General features: G+C 33.4%; 1 protein-coding gene across 1 annotated transcript in view; it reads left to right on the top strand.

The window, feature by feature from the left end:
• Positions 1-16,989, top strand: part of LOC149552998 (PHD finger protein MALE MEIOCYTE DEATH 1-like) — a 112,558-nt gene extending 95,569 nt beyond the window's left edge. Inside the window, exons 2-3 of the mRNA XM_089790272.1 lie at positions 16,349-16,429; positions 16,564-16,989. Of these exons, the coding sequence (XP_089646398.1) occupies positions 16,349-16,429; positions 16,564-16,989 (507 nt within the window). The remainder of the gene's footprint in view (positions 1-16,348; positions 16,430-16,563) is intronic.
• Positions 16,990-21,784: the final 4,795 nt, after the last annotated feature.

Raw genomic sequence — 21,784 nt, 5'->3', positions numbered from 1 at the left:
GAAAATGACTCAGTATTAGTCCAATCTTTGACAGGACCTATAACCAGTAAGATATGGATGCAAGCACATGATACACATTTGGCACATAAAACAAATTGTTTATTCCATAAGTTGTGTAACTAATGTGTTGAATGATGGATATGATCAATGCAAGTGGCCCCTTCTCCATCATGTAGACTTTGAAGATACCTTTGGGGCATATCTTTTCTAATTTCCAATGGTTAGATCTGATATAGTGTGGTAGATAAGTGCACATTTTATTATTTGACTAAGGGTGCTCATGTGATGAGTACTAAATCTAAATTCTCTAGATACATGTGTTTAATCGATTAAGATATACTACACTTCCACACCATATAGTAATTGTCACATTAATATATATTGTAATGATTAATGAATGTGTGTGCATTGGTAATGAGGATAATAAGTAATTATGATCCCCTTCCCTTACACGCTAGAATCATGGCCTAGTCCATATGATACAACCGACAGACCCCAATAGAATATTAGTATCAGAGGCTTGTTAGGATATGAATTACCTCACTAATTTATGAGTGTTGTATCTTGAACTTTCTCGTTTGATTCGTGAGCTAACTTGAACTAGACTGTCATCCAATCTATTTGAAAACCACCTGTGACTAAAATGTTACAACCGAATGACACTATCCACATGAGTCTTGAACTCCTATTCAATGATAACCTTGTTTTACAATATGTAATTTCTTATGTGACTTCATAAGCTACAAAAAAAATAAAAAATTGTTGTGTTTTTACTAGTAAAATTTAGGGCATGACACATGATCCACGATAAATTGAACAATACTAGATACTAAATTAATATGTATATCATTGTGCACATAAATGACAAAAATATCTATCAAAATACATGTATCCATAGACAAAATTTTACACAAATATATATCAAAGATCATGTATCAATAGACAAAGTACTCAAATATATATCAAAATACATAGATCCATATACAAAATGTGGTTGATCATGCCATCAGAATGTGTATAATATCAATGTTTCTGTATACAATGTGGCATATGCCATCTCAAAATGTCTCATGATGCATCCTACGAGAACTATACTATCCTAGGGTGCTGGTGGATGATCAAAATGCAGCCTCTTCGCTGCATTAGGTGGATCAGATGCCTCCTACATAAACAAAAAAGGAAAACCCAAAGTTAGACTACTAAATTTATATGATTCTACGTATCTAACATTGAATTACTCAAATGCATAATGATCTTTTTCCATAATGGACATTAATACTATCAAAATTTCATAATAAATACCTCTCTCGTCGACCTCCTGTGCCGGTCAGGAGTCCTCTCGTATGCCCTCGGCAATGCTGGTACCTCTCTGATTGTGGGTTGTATATGTTTGAATACCTTTGTTAGATGAATCTACAATTTAAACTATAATATTATAATTCATAGCATGCTAAATTTATAACATATTTAATCATGAATTCAAACTACAACTTACAATTGTAGGCTCTGCCTCAGGAGTGAGTGGCCACGTCATCAAATCTACATAACTATCCTGTCAAACCTCATGTGCACTAGGAGTCTCCTATGAGATACAAAATAGTAGTTGTTAATATCACAGAAATTAGTTTTGAATTTATTTATGAAGATAAGTGATGCAGGAGCATCCCATGCTCATTAGGGGAACATTGAAGATCCAAGGCATTATAGAGGTCATGGAGCATCTCTTGAAGTCAATTGGGCAATCCTTGCACCAATTATGGCTCATGGAAGCATACAAAGTTATAATGTTGGACTCATATGTGGAAAAAAGTTGTAATTGGGCATGAGATAGGATTTTAGGATTTCATATGGTAGATGAGTCATTTGATAGGTTCATGTAGGTTTTCATGATCATATCTTGTCATTAGACAAGTCAAAATGTTCAATAAGCCCATTAAAAGCATAGTTTAATAGTTAGAAATTTGAATAGTAGCGGCTATGTGTTTTTTGGAGGGAAACTCCATAATTTAAATTTTATGAAGAGTTAACAAATGAAACCAATTGGAGGTGGTTGATTGGGTTACTAACCATCCCTTGAAACTTATAAATTGTGATTGTACGGCCTGGAGGGTCAGATTTGTATGGACTATCTCAGAAAATTGAATGAAAGTGCTTGGTTTTCAAGAGCAACTTGAAGAATCCTTTGTTTTGTAAGTGCTTTCTAATATTGGAATGAGTGGTAATATCATCTTAGATATGTAAATGCATGGTGAATGCTGAAGGAGAAGTTCTAGAATTGAGTTTTGGGGTTTGAAAAAGTACGCCCTGGTTTTTAAGCCATTTTAAGGAGGGTTTTGAAGTTTGGGTGTTTAGGAGTGTGACCAAGACCTATAATCTTGAAAATCCTTTGATTTAGATCATTAATAGAGACTATGAGAAAGTATTAAGTCAGATTGCAAGTTTGAAGGGTACTTGCTTTGTAAAAGTGGTCTAATTAGGCCTAATTCTGAGACAAACTACCCTGTTCTGTACAATCTTTCCAAAGGAGTGATATCTAATTTTTGGATATGTTATAAAAATAAAAAAAGGGTATCTGAAAAGATAGTTTATTTTTTTTGTATTTTGGAAAGTTTGGGAGAAAAATTAAGAAAACAGGGTCTGTTGATCCAAAGAAGAGAATAGCCTAGTAAAGGGCAAAATTGGTCTCTTTTGTATCTACTAAAGATTTGTGGGTTTGGAAACCTTAGAAACATGTTGGTTGAAGTTTTTCAAGGTGTGTAGAGGTGGAGGGAACACTTGGTGAATGTAAATCCAAGTTTGGAGTCTTTGGTGGCATTGTGTGCATTTGGAAACACCATTGAAACATAGGGGTTGGGTCCATATTGTGCTTGAATTTGCAAGTTTGTGGTTAGATCCTCCATCCTCTAAATCAAATGGTATTAGAGCATCAACAAGGTCTTTTAGGAGTAGATAAGTTGTAGGTTTCGTCATCATAGGAGTCTTTGTCATCCTTAGTGTGCTGGTCCCTTTGTTGAAGCCTTGATGTGTCTAATTCCTCCTTGTGTGTCCCAAAGTTGAAAGGTACATAAGTGATGTCTAGATATTTCTTGGTGAGGAAAGAAAGAGAATCAGTGAGTTGGCCCTTGGGAAGGAAGAAAACTTGTTGTGAAAATGCCTCCTAAAAATCAAATGGCTAGAGAACTTGAAGAATTGAGAGAAGAGTTGGCAAGAGAGAAAAGAGAGAGGAGAGAACTTGAAGCATCTAGAGTGAGGGAAGAAAGATAGATGAGAAGAGATAGGCTGAAGCTTATTGCAAGGATAGAATCCTTAGAAAAGGAAAGGCAAGAAACTAGAGGAGAAGAGGTTAGAGGAAGAAATCATGGAGAGAACCATGAAGAAGAAGAGGTTGGTAATGTAAGGCGAGAGCATGAGACAACAAATGATCCTGAAGAAAGGAGATTTATGAGAATCATTAAGGCAATACAAGGTAATGGTGGGAAGAACCATATTGATTTTCCAATATACTAGGGTAAAATGGATAGTGAAGAAGTGCTAGGGTGGATAGAGGCCCTTGAGAACTACTTTAATCTTGAAGACATAGAGGCAGATAAGAAGGTAAAAGTAGCAAAAGCAAGACTAAGAGGAACAACACTCACTTGGTTGTCTAGTGTTCAGAATGAGAGAGAGGAAAGGTGGTGCAGGGCACCTAACCTATGTGGTAGGGGGGAACAAGTATCTATGTTGCCGGACACCTTGCCACTCCATGAAAGCGAGGATTCAAGTAGATTAGGAAGTTGGAATAAAGGTTTGGTCCATATTTTACAAGTTGGTCTATGTTTTGTAATAAAGGAACATGTAAGGCCCACAAGAATTTTGGTGTGGTTATAAACCAAGTGACTCCATGGGACCAAAAGGCCTTAGAATAAGGTATTTAGAGTCTAAACAATATTAGCAAAAAGTGGTTGTTTGTTTGTTTTATGGTTGGGAACACCAATATGGTTGTTCCAATGGTCATGTAGACCTTCATATATGTCATATGTGATCTCAGTTGAAAGGGGGAGATCAAAGTGTACGGTGGTTTGGAGAAAAAATAATAAAAACTTCAATTTTTTGGAAATTTACTAGTAATCATTCGGCTGTTATGCTGGTACAGATCTGTACAGAAATTTTATGATTGCTAAGTGTATGAAATAGTTGTAGGGGTGAGTTAGGAAACTTTTTGTTTTGGTTTGACTCAAAAAGGAGTTGGGGTTTAAAAGTTATCTGCATTTTAGTAGAAGGTGGTCTGAAAAGCCTTATTTCCTAGACCCTTCCACAAATGCATCCCTAACTTGCATTCCCACCGGTGGCACCCTCTAAAACTGAGGGATATGCAAGTTAGGAGACTAGGCAACATAATTCTAGAGGTTGGAGGCTTGGAGAGAAGGGAAACTATTTTTCCAAGTCGGCCCTAGGTCAAGCAAGCCCATGTGCTTGACCAGCTTTTGTAAGGTAATTGGTGACAGTCATGGTTGCAGGCACTTCTGATTAGTTTGAGTTCTGGAGTTGGATGTGTTGATTATTTTGGAGATTGCCTTAAGTGTTTTGGGTCTTGGGAACCCAGCTTGCCCATTCTTCCTTGAAGCCCTAGCCTAACTTGATCAACTAGGCCTAAGTACCAAGAAGCAGTTTGGAGGGTGCTGGAGCAAGATCAGCCCAAAAGCTTTTGGATTCTTAGTAGGTGCCAAGAAGGGTGTTTGGACCTATGGAGAAGTCCCTATGCTGTTAAGGGATACTGGGAGAAAAGTGCAAAGAAGCTAATTGGAAGGCTACAAGGTTTGTAGGCCTAGAAGTGCAAAGGTGTGTTGAGAGTTTGGTGGAACCAAACAAATTGATGATTTTGGGTTGGAACAGTATGTCCATGATTGTCTCCATTTCTGGTGACAGTTGGTGAGGCTTTTGAAGTGGGATTTCCTTGTTTGGCTTGGAGGTTGAGTATACCCGGAGTGGGTAAGAGGACTTGTGAGAAGTCCTAGAATCCTAAGTTGGATTGCGACAGCCATTTATTGGCTTGTGGAAGGTAGTTGCTGCAGACTCTGCATCAAAAGGGGATTGAATAAGATTTCAGATTGGGAGAGAATGAAGACCATGGTGAGAAATCAATTCTTGCCATCTGATTTAGCAATCCAAATAAAGATAAGAAGGAACAATTTGAAATAGAGGGATATGGATGTCATGTCCTATACTGAGAAATTCCATACCCTGAGTATTAGGGGAGGACTGGAAGATGAAGATGAGAAGGTGGCTAGGTACATTAATGGCCTCAAGTACAATATTCAAGATGAAATAGGATTGAATGTACCAAGGACACTTGGAGAATGTTTTCAGTTGGCAATCCAAGCAGAGGAGAAGTTGAAAAGAAAGAATGAGAGACAAGAAAATCAGAGAGGAGGTGGAACAATGAGAGGAAGAGGTGTAAGAAGTCAATTTGACACTTCAAACAATCAAGACAAAGATAAAGGAAAAGAGATTACATCTGAGACAAGAGGAAGTTTCAGGGGAGGAAGATTTGGAAGTGGAAGAGGTAATAGTGTTTTCACAGGTAAATGCTTCACATGTGGAGTAGGCAATCAATCCTTCAAGTGCCTTGAGAAAGATGTGGATTTCAGGAAGGAGGAGAGGAGAGTCACCTTGACCCAAGGAGAAGAGAAAGAAAAGAAGTACGATAATGCAGACCCTGAACTTGAAGGAGAATCTTTGATGGTGAGAAGAGGACCACAAATGTAGCAGCAAAAGGAGACCAGACCATCCATTTTTAGGACAAATTGCATGAGCCATGGTAAGATTTGTAAGATGATAATAGACTCTGGTTCCTTTGATGATTTAGTGTCTTATGAAATGGTAAATAAACTAGGATTGAAGAAGTATCCTATTGATAGACCGTATAGGGCATCTTGGGTCAGTGATGCACAAAATATTGTTGTAAGGGAGCAAGCAATAGTGGATTTCTCTATAGGAGAATATAAAGATCAAGTTATATGTGATGTCATTCTAATGACATGTTGCCATGTAATCCTTGGAAGGCCTTGGCAAGCCTCGAGGAACACTATTCATTTTGGCTCATCAAATGTTTATATAGTACACAAAGATGGTGTGAAGTTTAAGCTAAATCCTTTCACTAGCCATGATGAGGAAAGAGTTATTTGTTTTGGCAAGAAAGAGTTTTTGGACTTGCAGGAGCAGAGGGAGAGTAAACATGATATGACAGATCTGCCACTGCAGCCATCTCTTTTGGTTATGAAGGATTAGATTGTTCAAGAAAAAACTCAGAATTCTGCTTACAAGCAGACAATGACAGCAAAAGGAGTGATGATAGGAATAGTATGGTGTCCTTTGGTGACGAGAGTGAACAAAGAAGTGAACATATCCATGGAGGATAAGAGACAGGGTCAGCATGACCTCAGACAACAAGTTATTCAGCCTTTGTCAAGGATAAAACATGACTGTTCACAATCAACAGGTAGTAAGGTTACCATGACTGGTAACAAGGATCCAATGCTTTTTGTTTCTAATGATTTGTATGCAGGTGTACAGGGTAATACATTGCAGGTGCAAAGTTGCAAACATCCCTCTAGAAGGATGGGAGGAAAGAAGATAGTACCCCTTAACTCTTGGGACAAGAGTTGCTTTGAAGGTGGGGTGTTTGATGCAGGGGCACCTATTAAATCATCTAAGAGAGCCTTGGTACCAGATGAAGATAGAGGATCAAAGACATCATTGATTGTTAATTAGGATATATTAAAACCAATAATAGAATTATGTAATAAACAATGTACTTTGAAAGACAAAAGTCATAAAAGTCCTAGTAAGGACCTAAGGGCAACATGATGTAAAATGGCCAAAAGAGCCATATGGGGTAGTCTTAGGATAGTTTCATACTTAGTTGCATTTAATAAATCCATATGACCAATTTTGAGTCAATGGAATAGTTTAGAAAGTTAGGGAATGCATAAAAACTATAGTTTGAAATTTGAATTTCAAATTCAAACAGTCATATTAGTTTTGGAGGGAAAGTAGTAATTTGGTATTTGTTTGATTAAATAAACCTTTGTAACCAACTTGGTCGGTTGGACAGGTGCATATAAGCCTATTTAAGTTGTAATGAACATATGCAAGACATGAAACATTATTGGTACGAAAAAAATCACAGAAATTGTACGGAACAACAATCATACTTTCCTCTGCATCAATAAGAAAAATAAAAAATAAATGATACTTACACATACAATGGGGCTCTTTGTGCGAATGAAAATCCCTGATGATCTAGGACGTCGAATCTGTACAGGCTCATCGCCAGTAGCCACACCCTATATACAATAAAGAATGTAATGAAATGAGATTACCACAAACATTTTACAAGAATGCATCGATATTTAATCAATTAGAAAACATCTAATTACCTTTCCTTTGTCAGTGCATGCTGGCTCACCCACTGCACTTTGTCCCCACGGGGCAGGTGGTATCTGCAAGATAAAAGAAAGATTAGCAACCATATATGCTACAATATCAAATAGAAAAAAAATGCGAACACAACATAATGTACCGTAGATGTCTCAAGGCCAAATGAAATGGGCGAGAGTGTAGCATCGTCTATTTGTCTGAGCTCCTCCTCGATCATCAACTAAACATGAATGAAGATCACATACATGTAAAAGTCAGTATGGCTTAAAAATTAAAATTACTCTATTATAAAAATTAACTTTAAATTGCATATGTCATAACAAAAAAATGTATACACGTACTGACACTAAAGGAGTCCATGCCTCTGCATTCCCCTCCTCTCTCGCATCAGGGTCTATAGCCTCTGCATGTGCGTCTAGTGTATCCTCCTCTAATGCAAAATGATACTCAGGAAGATCACCTATGGGACCCAGGAAAATATTCTTGCATGTAATGCAAGTGTGAGGCAGACAAACGTGTGATGAGCTAGCCGATGATGAACTGGCACCAACATCATCAACACGAGGAGGCAGGACTGACCTAGCCTGAGATATCATTAGGCTACTCAGCCTATGAATGGCTCTGATGGTCTGAGAGCTAGCCTCTGCCATAATATATGGATGTTGCACTCGAGGAGGGGGGGAGATATCAGGGGGGGGGGAACAAAAGTGCCAAGTTTCTTCCGTTGGGAAGAGGGTCTATCTTGAGGAGCTCCTAGTCCTAAGCCCATGTTGGGCTTCATGCTCCAATAGTTCACTTTAAGTTTCAACACAAATTCTGCATATAATTTTCTAAGGAAATAAAATGGTATGTCTAAATTTCCATGTGGAGGGATATCAAAGACCATCCACCAACGATCCCAAAAATTTGCACGTATGGCGTCATTTGTGCACCATTTAATCAATAGTTTGGTTTTTTTTGGGTCAACTATATACCCATTTTTGGGTTAGCAAAAAGGCTAGCCAAATCGTCTTTGGTTATGTTGAGGGCCGCGACCTCATCATAATCCAAACCATCATCAAACATCTGGTGCATTTCATCACGCCAACGAAGAGCAGCATTTTGTTGGTTCATAAGGGTTTCAATGTTATCCACTATGGTGTTTAACGTGGATAACATAGGAGCCAGTGCAGGTACATTATTATATGTTCTATGCAAACCTCTCAACTCGGTGAGATTTTTACTTATCAAATCCTTGATTCGAGGAGGGTTTTAAGGAGGTAGAGGATCATTTGGTGGACGATTTTGTGGGGATACTGGATCATTTGGTGGTGGGTTATGAGGAATATTATTCCCTACCTCAGTGTCATCATTTTGATCAGCCATTCCTATTGAATTGCAAAACGTAATTTATATATTTTAAAAAAATCTAAATTTTAACCATTTTTGTCAAAAAAACCCTACATTCAACTAAAACAAACAAAATCATCCTAAAATCTATTAAATTTAGGTTAAAAATGAGTTTGGGAAAAAAAAACATACCTGAATATCTGATATCCGATCTTGTATCTGATATCTGATCCACAGTGGTAATACTGGCCCCAAATTTGCGTAAAATGAGGGCCCGCAGGTCTGTGATTTTATTTATCCAATGCACAGGTATCGGATATCTGATACTATATCGGATATCCGATATTGTATCGGATATCCGATATAACATCAAATATCCGATATCTCCCAATAAGTATAATATATATAATATAACATATAACATATAATATATATTACATTATGTTACATTTTATATATTTTTTTATTATATTAATTTACTATATATTATAATATAAAATATTATATTATATAATAATATTATTATAATATTATATTATTATAATTTATAATATATTATACTTTTTTATTATATATTATATTATAAGATATTACTTTTTATTATTATATTATATCTTATATATATATAATTACATTACTATATATTACATTACTATATATTATAATATATTAAATATTATATTATATTATTATAATATAATACATTATAATATTATTACTATAGTATAATATTATACTATTATAATATAATAATGATATTATTATTATATTATAGTATAATAATAATTATAATATTATTATTATAATATAATAGTATGATATATTATTTAATATTATTATTATTTAATATGATATATATTATTATTATTATTATTTAATATGATATATTATTTAATAATAATAATATTATTATTATTAAATAATATATCATACTATTATATGATAATAATTATTATTATAATAATAATATTAAATAATAATAATAATAATAGTGGCATAATATTATTACTCTAATTATCAGATATCCGGTCACATGTCAGATATTCGATTTAAAATCGGATATCCGATATTATCGGATATCCGATATCATATCAGATATCCGATAAGGCTCAGCCTTACCTTCCAGGTTTGGTTCCTGGATAGGTGAAAAAAAGTCAAAGCAGATTTTGAAGTGCTTTTAGGCGTCTTCAAACTCTCTCTTTTTCACATCACCACTTTTTGGCACACCATGATCCTGCACATACCCATAAGAAAGTAAATAAGGTTAAATAATAATAACATTATCATAGAACAAGATGACAAGAATAACAAGAAAAGAAAAATAACATAAGTGAAAGAGAGAGGGGTAAGGATAATGAGAATAGAATGAAGTCACGAGGATAATATAAGATAAACTAGTTTAATAATTTAAAATAGAAAATAATAAGAGTTTAGTTAATAAGTTGTATTAAAAAGGTAGTAGCAAAAAGGAGAGTTAATTTATTATACAAAAATAATGGATAGAAATTATAATGTTAGAAAAATAGTATACAATTTGGGAGGTGAGAGAATGTGAGCAAGAAATACTAAAACATTGAATAAATAGTGAGTTAAATGACAATAGGATTTTGCAAATGAAATAAGAATGTGATAAGGGATAGGCTTATGTAAATCCAGACAATCGGTCATTCCCAAGATAGGGTAGAGATCAGTGACCCCAAGCGCCTTGCAAACATGTCTAAGAAAGGCTTAAGGGCTTGGATCCATTTAACCTTGAGGGAAGTCATTGAGTTTGGTGTTTAAGCAACTTGTTGCATCTTGATATTCTCATAGACTAGACTAATAACCAAGATAGCATGATCTTTTCAATTTATTAATAGTTTATTAATAACTTACCTATAAGGGTAGCCTCATGAGAGAGAGAGAGAGAGAGAGAGAGAGAGAGAGAGAGAGAGAGAGAGAGAGAGAGAATATGTATTCAAGGAGAGGCTGGTTTAAATCCAACCAATTGGCTATTCCAAGAAAGAATATGATCAACATCCCCGAGCACCTTGCAAACATGTCTGAGAAAGGCTTAAAGGATTGGATCTATAAATCCTTAAAGGAAGCCTTTGAGTTTAGTGTCTAGGCAATCTTTTTACATCCTAAGTGTTCTTCTCAACTAAGAATAATAATAAGTCCAAAACAAAACAAGCATCTCACTAAGTAGGCAACCTTGCGTGAAAACACAAACATTGCCAACAAGGCCAAGGGGACCAAAGTTTTGCTCTTGGACTTAAAATGGGACTGGCTTGGGGTAATTTATCATGGCTCACATTTTCTTTGAAACTTATATATACACGTGCGTACTAGTGATCACTTGTGGTTGTAGGGCTCTATTGAAGAAGTAAATTTTGTAAATCTTTTTCATTACAAATTGTAAGGCATTGATCAAGAATGCATTCATTATATATTTGCATATTGTCTACTTCATGTTTTCATGCATTCATATGACTACTTCATGTTTTCATGCATTCATATGACTACTTCATGTCTACTTTGTGTTTTCATGCATACTCCATGAATCCCTTAGGCTTTCTTCCATCCAATTATATGCTCTACAAGACAAGTTATGGATATATGTTTTTTTGCTTGAGAACAAGCAAAATTTAGGAGGAGAGAACTAAGATATCCCTATCAAAATAAGATCTATATAATTAAAATACAAATGAATAGATAAATAATAAATAAATAAAATAATGATATAACATTAATAATGGTATAGTTATAATTTATTATAATCATATTATAATGTTGCATCATATATTAAAATTTGGAGAAAAAAATTAAATATTATATATTAAATGATAAAATATAATATTTAGATTAATAGAATATATATAGTGAATGTATTACGCATTATATATGTAATAATATTAATATTTAAAAAATTAACAATATGTCATATCCTCATTTTAAGATAGAATTTTAATAATAATTAGATAATACAATATTACTAAATAAATAATAAGTTATATAAAAACTAATACTAAAATATAAAACAAGGAAACAATAATTATTTTATCTATATTATTAATAAAATAATATTTAGTATGATATTTCTAAATAATTATAATAATAATAAAATTTTAATAAGTAAAGAAAGAATTAAAATTAAATACAAGAGACAATATTGTAGAAAGTATGTTAACTTTCTAAATAGAATTTAATAATAAATGAAATAAACACAAATAAGTAAGTAAATAAATAATATAACATAGAATAATTATATTAACTAAATATAATGAAAAGTCAAGAGATGTTTAACAAATAGACATGACCCCTTAAAATTAAGATATAAAAGGGAGGAGAGTTTATTTTAGAGAGGGAGAAAAGGAAGAGAAGAAGGGAGGAATTCAAAAGGAAAAATGGAAGAGGAAAGTAATATGAAGAAAATAAGGAAGTGACTTTTTGAAAAGGTATCAATGATATTGAAAGGATGCGAACCTTTGAAAGGGTCATAATTATGAACAATTGTGACTCTTCAAAAATATTTTAATTATAAAGTATTGGGACTTTTCCAAAGGATTTTAGTTATGAAGGGTTGTGACTTTTTGAAAGGATTATAACTATGAGGTGTTGTAACTTTTCAAAGGATTTGTAATATGAAAGGGTGCGACTCTTGGAAAAGAAGAAGGTAAGAAAGGTATGTTTATGAATTATATTTGTTTAATTACGTTTATAAATTTATTTATGAACAATACTTTTGGATAATATTGTGTTAGCTCATGGGTTAACACCATGGATATCAATGTGAACTCGAACCATGAAGCATGTGAGATATTAATATCTACATTGTCTGCCATGGCCGAGATTTGATATCGAAGCATGGGGCATAGAGATATTAAGATCTCCATCATCTGCCATGGCCGATAATCGAGTAATAATACATTAATCTATTAGGAGAATTATAAGACTTGAAGCAAGGGGGTAGCAAGGTATTAACACCTTGAACTGACCACCATGGCTGAGAATTCTTTGTGTTGCCAAAATATTCTGATGTTTTCAAACATATGCATATGTCGTTAGCCTTGGATAGAGGATGCCCATCCAAGAAGAATCTTAAGGGGTGCGGTCCTGGGATGACGGCGAAGTAGCTATGAGTTATGAAGTATGATTTGGAGATGTCTTAAGATTGGGGTTAACTTAGAGGGTAGAATAGTATAGTTAGTTTTATTATTATTGTGATCCTAACATTTATTTTCGCAGGTATTGCTTGTCCCTAACTAACCCTATTAGTGGGGACATTACACAATAACATAACAAAATATTAATAATTAATAATAACACAACACAATATTAATAATTAATAATAACGTTACACAATATTAATGTTAATAAATAAAATAATTAATTAAACAAAAAAGACTTATGTTTTCTCATATCAAGTGTAAATATCTGACTATCTATTGCATTTACTCTCAAATATCAAATACCTAATGTTGGATATATGATATTATCAAATATCTAATATTTTCCAATATTTGATATTTTCTGATATCTGATTAGGCATGGTTTTTACTTTGGAAAGTTGTATTGAAACCCAAGCCTACTTAAAAGTCATCAAGCTTTTTAGTGTGCTTTTGACAAGAGAAAATGGGATTTTTTTCACATTGCCACTTTTTGGCATATCATGATCTTGCATATACCCTTAGGACTCCTCTAAAGGACCACAAGAATAGTATGACTCAGTCATCCAATTCCTAGGAATATGTTGAGTTGGTGACATTTATGGGAATAGGTTGGCTCAGATTTCTCATTCCCCTACATCAGGTCCCATATTGATAACCCCCAATAACTATTGCATTATATTCAGAATTCTAAATTTGTGTCAATCTACTTTGAATTTTACATCTCAAAATAATGTGAGAGGTATTTAAGAAAGGGTATCTCCCTCATTTTGGTATCAACGATCAATCCAAGCATTATGTTTCGAGGTCAAGATTCACAAGAATTTTCTAAAGCATATGCTCAAGTAACTATGAGATCAAGCATTAAAGATTACGAAGTAATTTATAGATCCAAGAATTTTTTAAGGCATCTATGATCTCCTTGACATTCAAGTCAATAGTCAAGTCAACTTCAAGCATCTCCATAGGTTTCTAACAAAAAGAAGGTTTATGAAGGTATAAGCATTTCATTCTCAAATCTAGCCTCTACTTTACATCAGCATGATTTCTTTTCAAATAGATTTCATTCCTAGTTCAAGATTGATTCCTTGAATGGGGTTTAACTATGGTAAACCCATTTATACACAATATTTTATCTCTTTTTTGTGGGTAGAAATAGGTGGCATTTTTGGCTCTAGTCTACAACCAATTTTGTATGAAAGTAGAGGGAATAGGGAAAGTGAGTTGCCCCAACACATAAATAGAGCAACTAGGTCACCTAAACCCCTCCATTCCAACCCAAAATTTAGACTACAAGTGTGTTGCAGTCTACCTTTATTCTTTATTGTTTTTGCTCCTTGAATTGACTCATATATTTCTAGTCATCTTGTGCAAACAAAAATCTATCCTTTCCTCCTATTTAGTTGTACATCTTGCATTTATATTTTGAAATAACATTTGCACATCCAACCCTCACAATTTACAATAAAGAACCATTGCTTCCACTCAACTCTAGAGCTAGAATCATCTTTCTTCCATATAATAAAATGAGATTGGCCTAAGTTTCCTAGTTTTTCTAACATCCCAATGCAACATATTTCTTCCATCACAATACTCTACATATGGTGTCTTTGAGATTGTTTAAAAGCGTCACCAAACCATTATCAAGCATTTGAATTCCATCAAGAAAATATTGTGATTCTACACTCTTTTCAATGGTATTTATTTGTTGTAATTCATTACTTAGTAGGTACCTAACACTTTCTTTCATAAAGGAGATTTAATAATCACTATAAGTTTGAGGGCACATACTAGTTTGTAGCAAAGGGTTATGAGAATAAACTAATACGGGATAATTGTTGAAATTGAGGATCTTGTATATTGATGATAAAAGGTAGGCACCTCTAGTATCAAATAGGCAAGCATTACTTTCTTTCAATCTTTCATGAAAAAAGATAGAGGAATGGTTATCTAGTTATGGGATTCTTATTTTAAAGATGTCGACAATTTCTAGTAATTTTGTGAAGTTATTTAAAAAGGAATTTTAAAAATTTCATGGTTGAAAAACAAATATCACAGTGTTGAATACAAAGGAGGTATCAATAACAAGGGATATAACAAGTATCACATTAAAAAAAAGGGCATTTCATATACATGAAATAAAAGGCATGTTATAATGAGAAAAGTATACTAAATGGGGTGTCATAAATAAAATATTATGAAATAAAAAGGAAATACTTTGAGATAAGATACACGTTTATAATATGAATAATGCATGTTTGTAGCAATACTATTAATGGCCACTTAGTCTAAATACAGAAATGACTTTCAAGACTTTCATTTCTTTAATGAAATCATATGTACAATTCTAAACTCTTAGATCAAATCATTCTTTCAATTCTAAGTCATTATAAAGTTAACATCATTTTAATATATGCTAGAACACTAGTGTTACAAAATGTAAATCAAACTCTTTATCAATCGTAAATATTTATTTTATATGCATTTTACACTTCCTTAAAATCTCATATCTAATATCTAAATCAATTAACTATTTAGAGTGGGCTAGTACTTGGTTTGGTGAGAGCTTTAACACAAAATGAGAGGTCCATACACCCCTGCCACATTGTTGAAAAAAAATAAAGAAACTTGCAGGTAATCTGATATTGATTTTAACTATTGCAAATAGAGATCATTGTATTTAATCAATTACAAAACCTTGTCTTTGTGCTCTGGCCGCGCAAGCATCCTCAGTGTCTACTGCCAAGATGCCATGTTGGTGTGCCATCGATTTTAGAATTAAATGCGCAATTAACACTGACGCAATGCAAAGAATTTTTTGTTTAGTTTTTGAGTGGACCGGTCTGTAAGCGAGGAAGAAGCTGAGCTTGGCTGCAATTTGAGTACAGAGAAGGCAAGTGCCCTTTCTATGATTTTTTTCCATACCACACAGCTTTAGGAAAACCACACCAGGCTTTGGCAAATCCACAACAGCATTTGGCCAGTCTGCACTAGACTTTGACTCATTAACTACTATGTTTCAAATGCTACAAACCCTTATAACATATTTTCATCTTTTGCAAATTAAAATGTTTACCACCACTATATATCTATATTTAGCCGATAGGCTATTATAGGTGGGCATTTCACCAAAACCTGTCTGTTCAAACCACAAACCATTGATCGTTTTAGTCTCCATTGAAAACTACTCATCGAGCAGTAAATGAAGATCCTGTGCAATCTCGTATAAAATCTATCACATTAAAGTTGGAAAGATCTCAACGAATCTCTTTGTGATCGCTGAAATCTTTAAATGGATTTTCTTAAAGGAACATATTTCTAATTAGGTACAATATTGAATAGATTTCTAGGCATTTGCACCTTCACTCCCACCACCCTGATTTTGATTATAGTAAAGTGTTTCTAGGGTTTATTTATTTAAATTTAGGGTTTGAAGTTTTTCTTTATTGCAGGTGTCCAGAGACATTGCATTCTTATACAAGCACGTTATTGACTGGGACCTGAGTTCGAATCCTGGGAGCACTGCAACCCACGTGATATTAGACATGAAGCACTTCATCAAAGACAACAGAGGTGAGACCACACAAAAGGCCACCAATACAGAGTTCGCCCTAGACGACGATGAGATATTGAGAGTCATGTGACTCTCCATGTGGAGCACCATCAGCCGCCTCTGTCGGAGCTCGTCCTCCTACCGCCCCACACCGCGATCAGGGACCTAAAAAGGGAGGCCAAGGAAGCCTTGCGAGATGCTTACTGTGCCCTCTCTGGATTCTACGTGGAGTCCATTGTTAATCTACATGGCGATGACGAGGATCTTCTTTTTGGCACCTTGGAGTCTGGGTCCGTTATGATCGTACGTGGCAGGGAAATGGACATGCACAGTGAAGTGTTGTACGAGGGAGGTAGTGATGATTGGATCACGGAGTGCCCTTGTGGGGCCCGCGATGATGACGAGGAGAGAATGATTGCGTGTCATATGTGTGAGGTTTGGCAGCACACGCGTTGTGCTGGAATTTCTGATGTGGACGCTGTTCCACAGCTTTATATCTGCGATCACTATGGCATCAACCTTTTCCACTCTATGCTTTAAAATAAGGGGTCTTTGTAGCCCCTGCTATATAGCAGTTTCTATTCGTGTTATGAGTTTCTAAGGTTTAGAAAATTATATTATAGAATGACATTCTTCTAATGTTTGTATAGAGAGTGAAACATTTGTTGTATCTGTGTTTTCCTTCAATTCCACCCTTTTAAAGGGACGTTCTATTGTCTACTCATGTGCATTGAAATCATGGAAAAGGCTTTTGTCTATTTTTTTAGTTCAAATTCAAAAATCAACCCATGCTTTTTGTCACCATTATAAACTAGCACTTGCATCCGAAAAAGATGTAGGACTTACACCGATAGACACTTGATGGTGAAGTCGTCTCATTTTTTTTATCATACCATAGCCATTATGTCTTATCTTCTCACTTTTCCTCTACTTTTCATGATGAGTTGGAGTGACATAATACAACTCTTCATTACATTCCTCTTGACCTGAGATTTGTTGGATGGTCGGTTGCCACCCAAAGGTTGCTACTATTCCAAACCTTACTCAGAATTTTCAGAAAAGCCAAACAAAATTAAAATTTGAGAATTATTGTAGTGATGTTTCATGACAGTGATGTTTCATGACAGTGATGTTATTTAGCTTCTTTGAATTAACGTTGTTAAAATTGAATTCCACATGGTTGTATTTGAATCATAAGCAATATTATTTTGATTTAACATTGTTAAAATTGAATCACATGTGGTTGTTATTTGGATCATCGCATAAAGTCTCCCTCTCTGTTAGTAATTTTTTCTTCTGCTTTCAAAGAAATTGATTTTGCTTCAACCTGTAAAAGCTATAGTTGAGTCAACTAAACAAATGACTCTAAAGTTTATGGAAATAATTCGAAATTTTGACATCTCTGGTGCCTTATCAAGCTTATGAATTTTTGCAGGTGGAGCATTATATATAAATAAAATAGAACTATAGTTTTCGAAAGTCGGCGTCTGCTCAAGCTACGATATCACACATAGTTGGATGACTTATTTCGATCTTCAAATGCCTTAACTTCATTTCATGACATATTATATATTTAAATTAAAAATCTTGGATGTAAAAGCACAAAAAATTGTATGTTAAATAGTTGTTGACCAAATTGTGAGAAATAGCTTTCTAGGCTTACAATGTGTTATTTCAGCTCAAATAGAACTTTGATTTCTTGGTCTGTCATTTAGCATTATTCAATTTGGTAATGAGTATATTCATCCATTTATGGTCAATCTCAGCATTTTTAGAGGTCACCACATGAAACTCTTTAGAGTGCATCTATAAAAATATCATAATATCATAGATCAAATTGAATTAGTAAAGGGAGAAACCACTACTCCGGAAACACAATGTGGTTACATAACATTTTTTAGTAAGCCTAAAATATAAAGATTCTTGAGCCGTCGTCTTGTGCATACCTATGCAATCAAGGAATCAATACAAAGGTCAATGTGAAACAATTGTGCTTGCACCCATGTTTGAATCTATGGGGAATAAGAGCAAAAAGATGTAATGTTTAACCTAGTCAGCGAGAAGTAAACATATACTTAATAGACAAGGCCTTTCATCAATAGCTAATTAAGAGTCGTTTGTCTATTGATACATTTTCCAATAATGTTTACCATGGCCCTTGGAAAGTATAATAATAAATTTGATTTCCTTAATTTTTTAAAAAGAATTATATATATTTTTATTCTTTATATCTATTTAATAGATTTTCTAATTAATAAAAATAATAGAAATAGTTCAATTTATATTTATTTTGTTATATTGAATTTTATATATATAGTTCTTTATATCTATTTAATAGATTTTCTAATTAATAGAAATAGGTCAATTTATAGTTATTTTGTTATATTGAATTAAAATATTATATATATATATATATATATATATATATATATATATATATATATATATATATATATATATATATATATATATATATAATTTCTTATATATTTTTTAAAATGTCTTGGAAAATTTAGTTTAACATAAACAAAAAAATTATTATATAAATCTATGATTTGCTATATTTTATGTTTCTAATATGGAGAGAGGGAGATATAGCAATAGAAAGAGCATATTTAGAAGGGGAAGAGTGAGTGACAAAATAAGTAAGGAGATAGTGATAGGGAGGAAGACAAAGATGGTGACAAAGATAGAGATGGAGGTGGAGGACAAGGATATAAAGAAGAAAAGAGATAGATAGAGGGGTAGATAGACATGATAGCAATAAATTTATATATCGGAGACATAAGGAAAGAATGAGAGAGGGATAGATAAAAAAAGATAGTTATATATATATATATATATATATATATATATATATATATATATATATATATATATATATATATATATATATATATATATATATATATATATATATATATATATATAGAGAGAGAGAGAGAGAGAGAGAGAGAGAGAGAGAGAGAGAGAGAGAGAGAGAGAGAGAGGAATAAATATGGAGATGTAAGGATTTAAAGGTATAGAATGGGTGTGATGGAGAGAGATGGATGGATAGAGAGTGGGAGATGTGTTTAGAGATGGAGTGGTGAGAGGAAGATAAAGCTAAGAGAGTGGGAGATGTGTATAGAGATGAAATGGTAAGAGGAAGATAAGAGATAGGGGTGAATATAGAGGGAGAGATAGGAAGAGATATAGATGGCAGGATGGATTGATAGAGATATAAGGAGATATGGAGAGGATGAGATAGAGAGACAAATATAGGAAGAAATACTTAGTTAACCCTCCATAACTCTGTAGCGTACCTATTGCACATTAGCGTGTGATTACTAGTATACTGTAATACACTCAAAATTGCATTGTTATACTTCACATTTGAAATCCATGGCATAATGACTAACATAAATACACATCCAAAATGTGAGGGCTTTTTAACATTTATGTTCAAAAAACAACACCATATTTGAAATATTCCATTGAAGTCGTACAGAGAAGTTAGAATACCATTTTTGTAGATACAAGAACATATTAAATATAATTTGGCTTGACCAAATAAATCATGGCTAACAACAAAATAAAAAAATTTATGTCTTAAGGTTTTAAATTATGTTGTATTTTGGGCATTCAATCGCAAGTTCTCAAGATAGAGTTGAATCCTCCTAGAATACATCTTTCATTTAATATTCTTGAAACTACTTTTGAATCTACAATTGGACAATGAATCTCACCTCAAATCATGAATCTATGATTCTAAATCATTTCATGCTATGAATCTACGGATCAAAGCCATTATGATTATAAGAAAATAATAGGAAAAAAATTCAACAAAAAAATCTGGACTAATCCGGGCACAAATCCAGTAACTAAGGTTTGAAGAATATTTCTGGTGGACACTTGCCCAACAACAAGCCTCTAAGGAGCTAAAGCCACTTCTTTGTGCAGTGGCAGTATTGGACATGCACATTTGGCTACACTTTTGAGTTTGAGATTAGTGTATATATAATGCACTAGGTGTGCATGGAAAAATGGTTGTATAACTCTCTTGAACATATAATGATATGGTTCAACACTACTTTGCCTAAGGAAAAAAAGGTATGTTCCCATATAAGTTAAACAATCATAACACTAACTAAATTCCAAAGAATAAGAGTATCATTTACTGTGATATAAGGCAATCCATTTTTTATATAAAAAATCAAATTGGAGAATCCAAGTCTCTAAAGTGGATGACATTCTTGGCAACAATTGAATTATGTTGTTCAACACAAGGATGGACAAGTTGTTGTCTAGTCTTAATTGCTTTCTTTTTTAGATGTACATTTGACACAAGATATAACAACTTCTCCTAGTTGGATTCATAACTACTTAGTTGACCAAGATTGCATACAAGCCTTTACTACTTCCCATAGGGTCAATAGGTTATTGAACATGAATGAGCAATGCGAATAAAAGTTAAGGTATTTTTGCACCATAAGGGTATTTGGCTAATGGTACATTTGGGAGGTGCACTTTTCCAAGATAGAATTTCATTTGGATTTATGTGTAATAATTTTGAATGTGATCTCAAATTATATTTTCCCTATTTCATTGCTAACCTAGCTAACAAGAAGCTTATGTTTATTTTTATTTTCCAATTCCAACTCGGCAATTGTAGGCCACCAACATTGATTTTCAATCCATTTTGGTAATAACAAAGTGCTAAAGTAATATTTTCTACCATCGAGGATAGAATTTTAAAGATGGCTAGCATAGTTGCATGTAAGAAACACATTAGGCCACCAAGAAGCTTATGTTATTTCCCTATTTCATTCCTAACCTAGCCAACAAGAAGCTTATGTTTATTATAATTTTTAATTCCAACTAGGAAATTGTAGGCCACCAACACCAATTTTTCAATCCATTTTGGTAATTACAAAGCATTAAAATAAGTGTCTATCATCAAGGATAGAATTTCAAAGATGGTTGCATGTAAGGAAAGAAAAGCATTAGCATGCCAAATGTATTGCATCTCTTTTTTAATCGCATGTGCATGCACAATGGGTTTCTTTCATGTATTATGTCTAAACATGAGCCAAGGATTGTTAGCCATATTGGTAAGTCTTGTGGGAATTACAATGAATATCGTATGGAAATTTATAGTTGATGAAAATATCGATGATTATTATATGACACCTTGAAATGAATAAATGGTGTGATCTCAATTATTCCTACAAAATGTTAGTAAGAAGAAAAAAACTCCCAAAACCATAGGGAAGAATTTCAATATTGGAAACTCTATGCATATTCAACTAGTGTGAAAGTATTAGTTGATTGAAAAGTTGTACTTTTCATTAAG

Source organism: Cupressus sempervirens, chromosome 6 (assembly GCF_028749045.1).
Source record: "Cupressus sempervirens isolate cs-2001-9-10 chromosome 6, ASM2874904v1, whole genome shotgun sequence".
Taxonomy (NCBI): domain Eukaryota; kingdom Viridiplantae; phylum Streptophyta; class Pinopsida; order Cupressales; family Cupressaceae; genus Cupressus; species Cupressus sempervirens.
The sequence above is the reverse complement of the archived record's forward strand: the minus strand, read 5'-3'. Positions and strand labels throughout refer to the sequence as shown.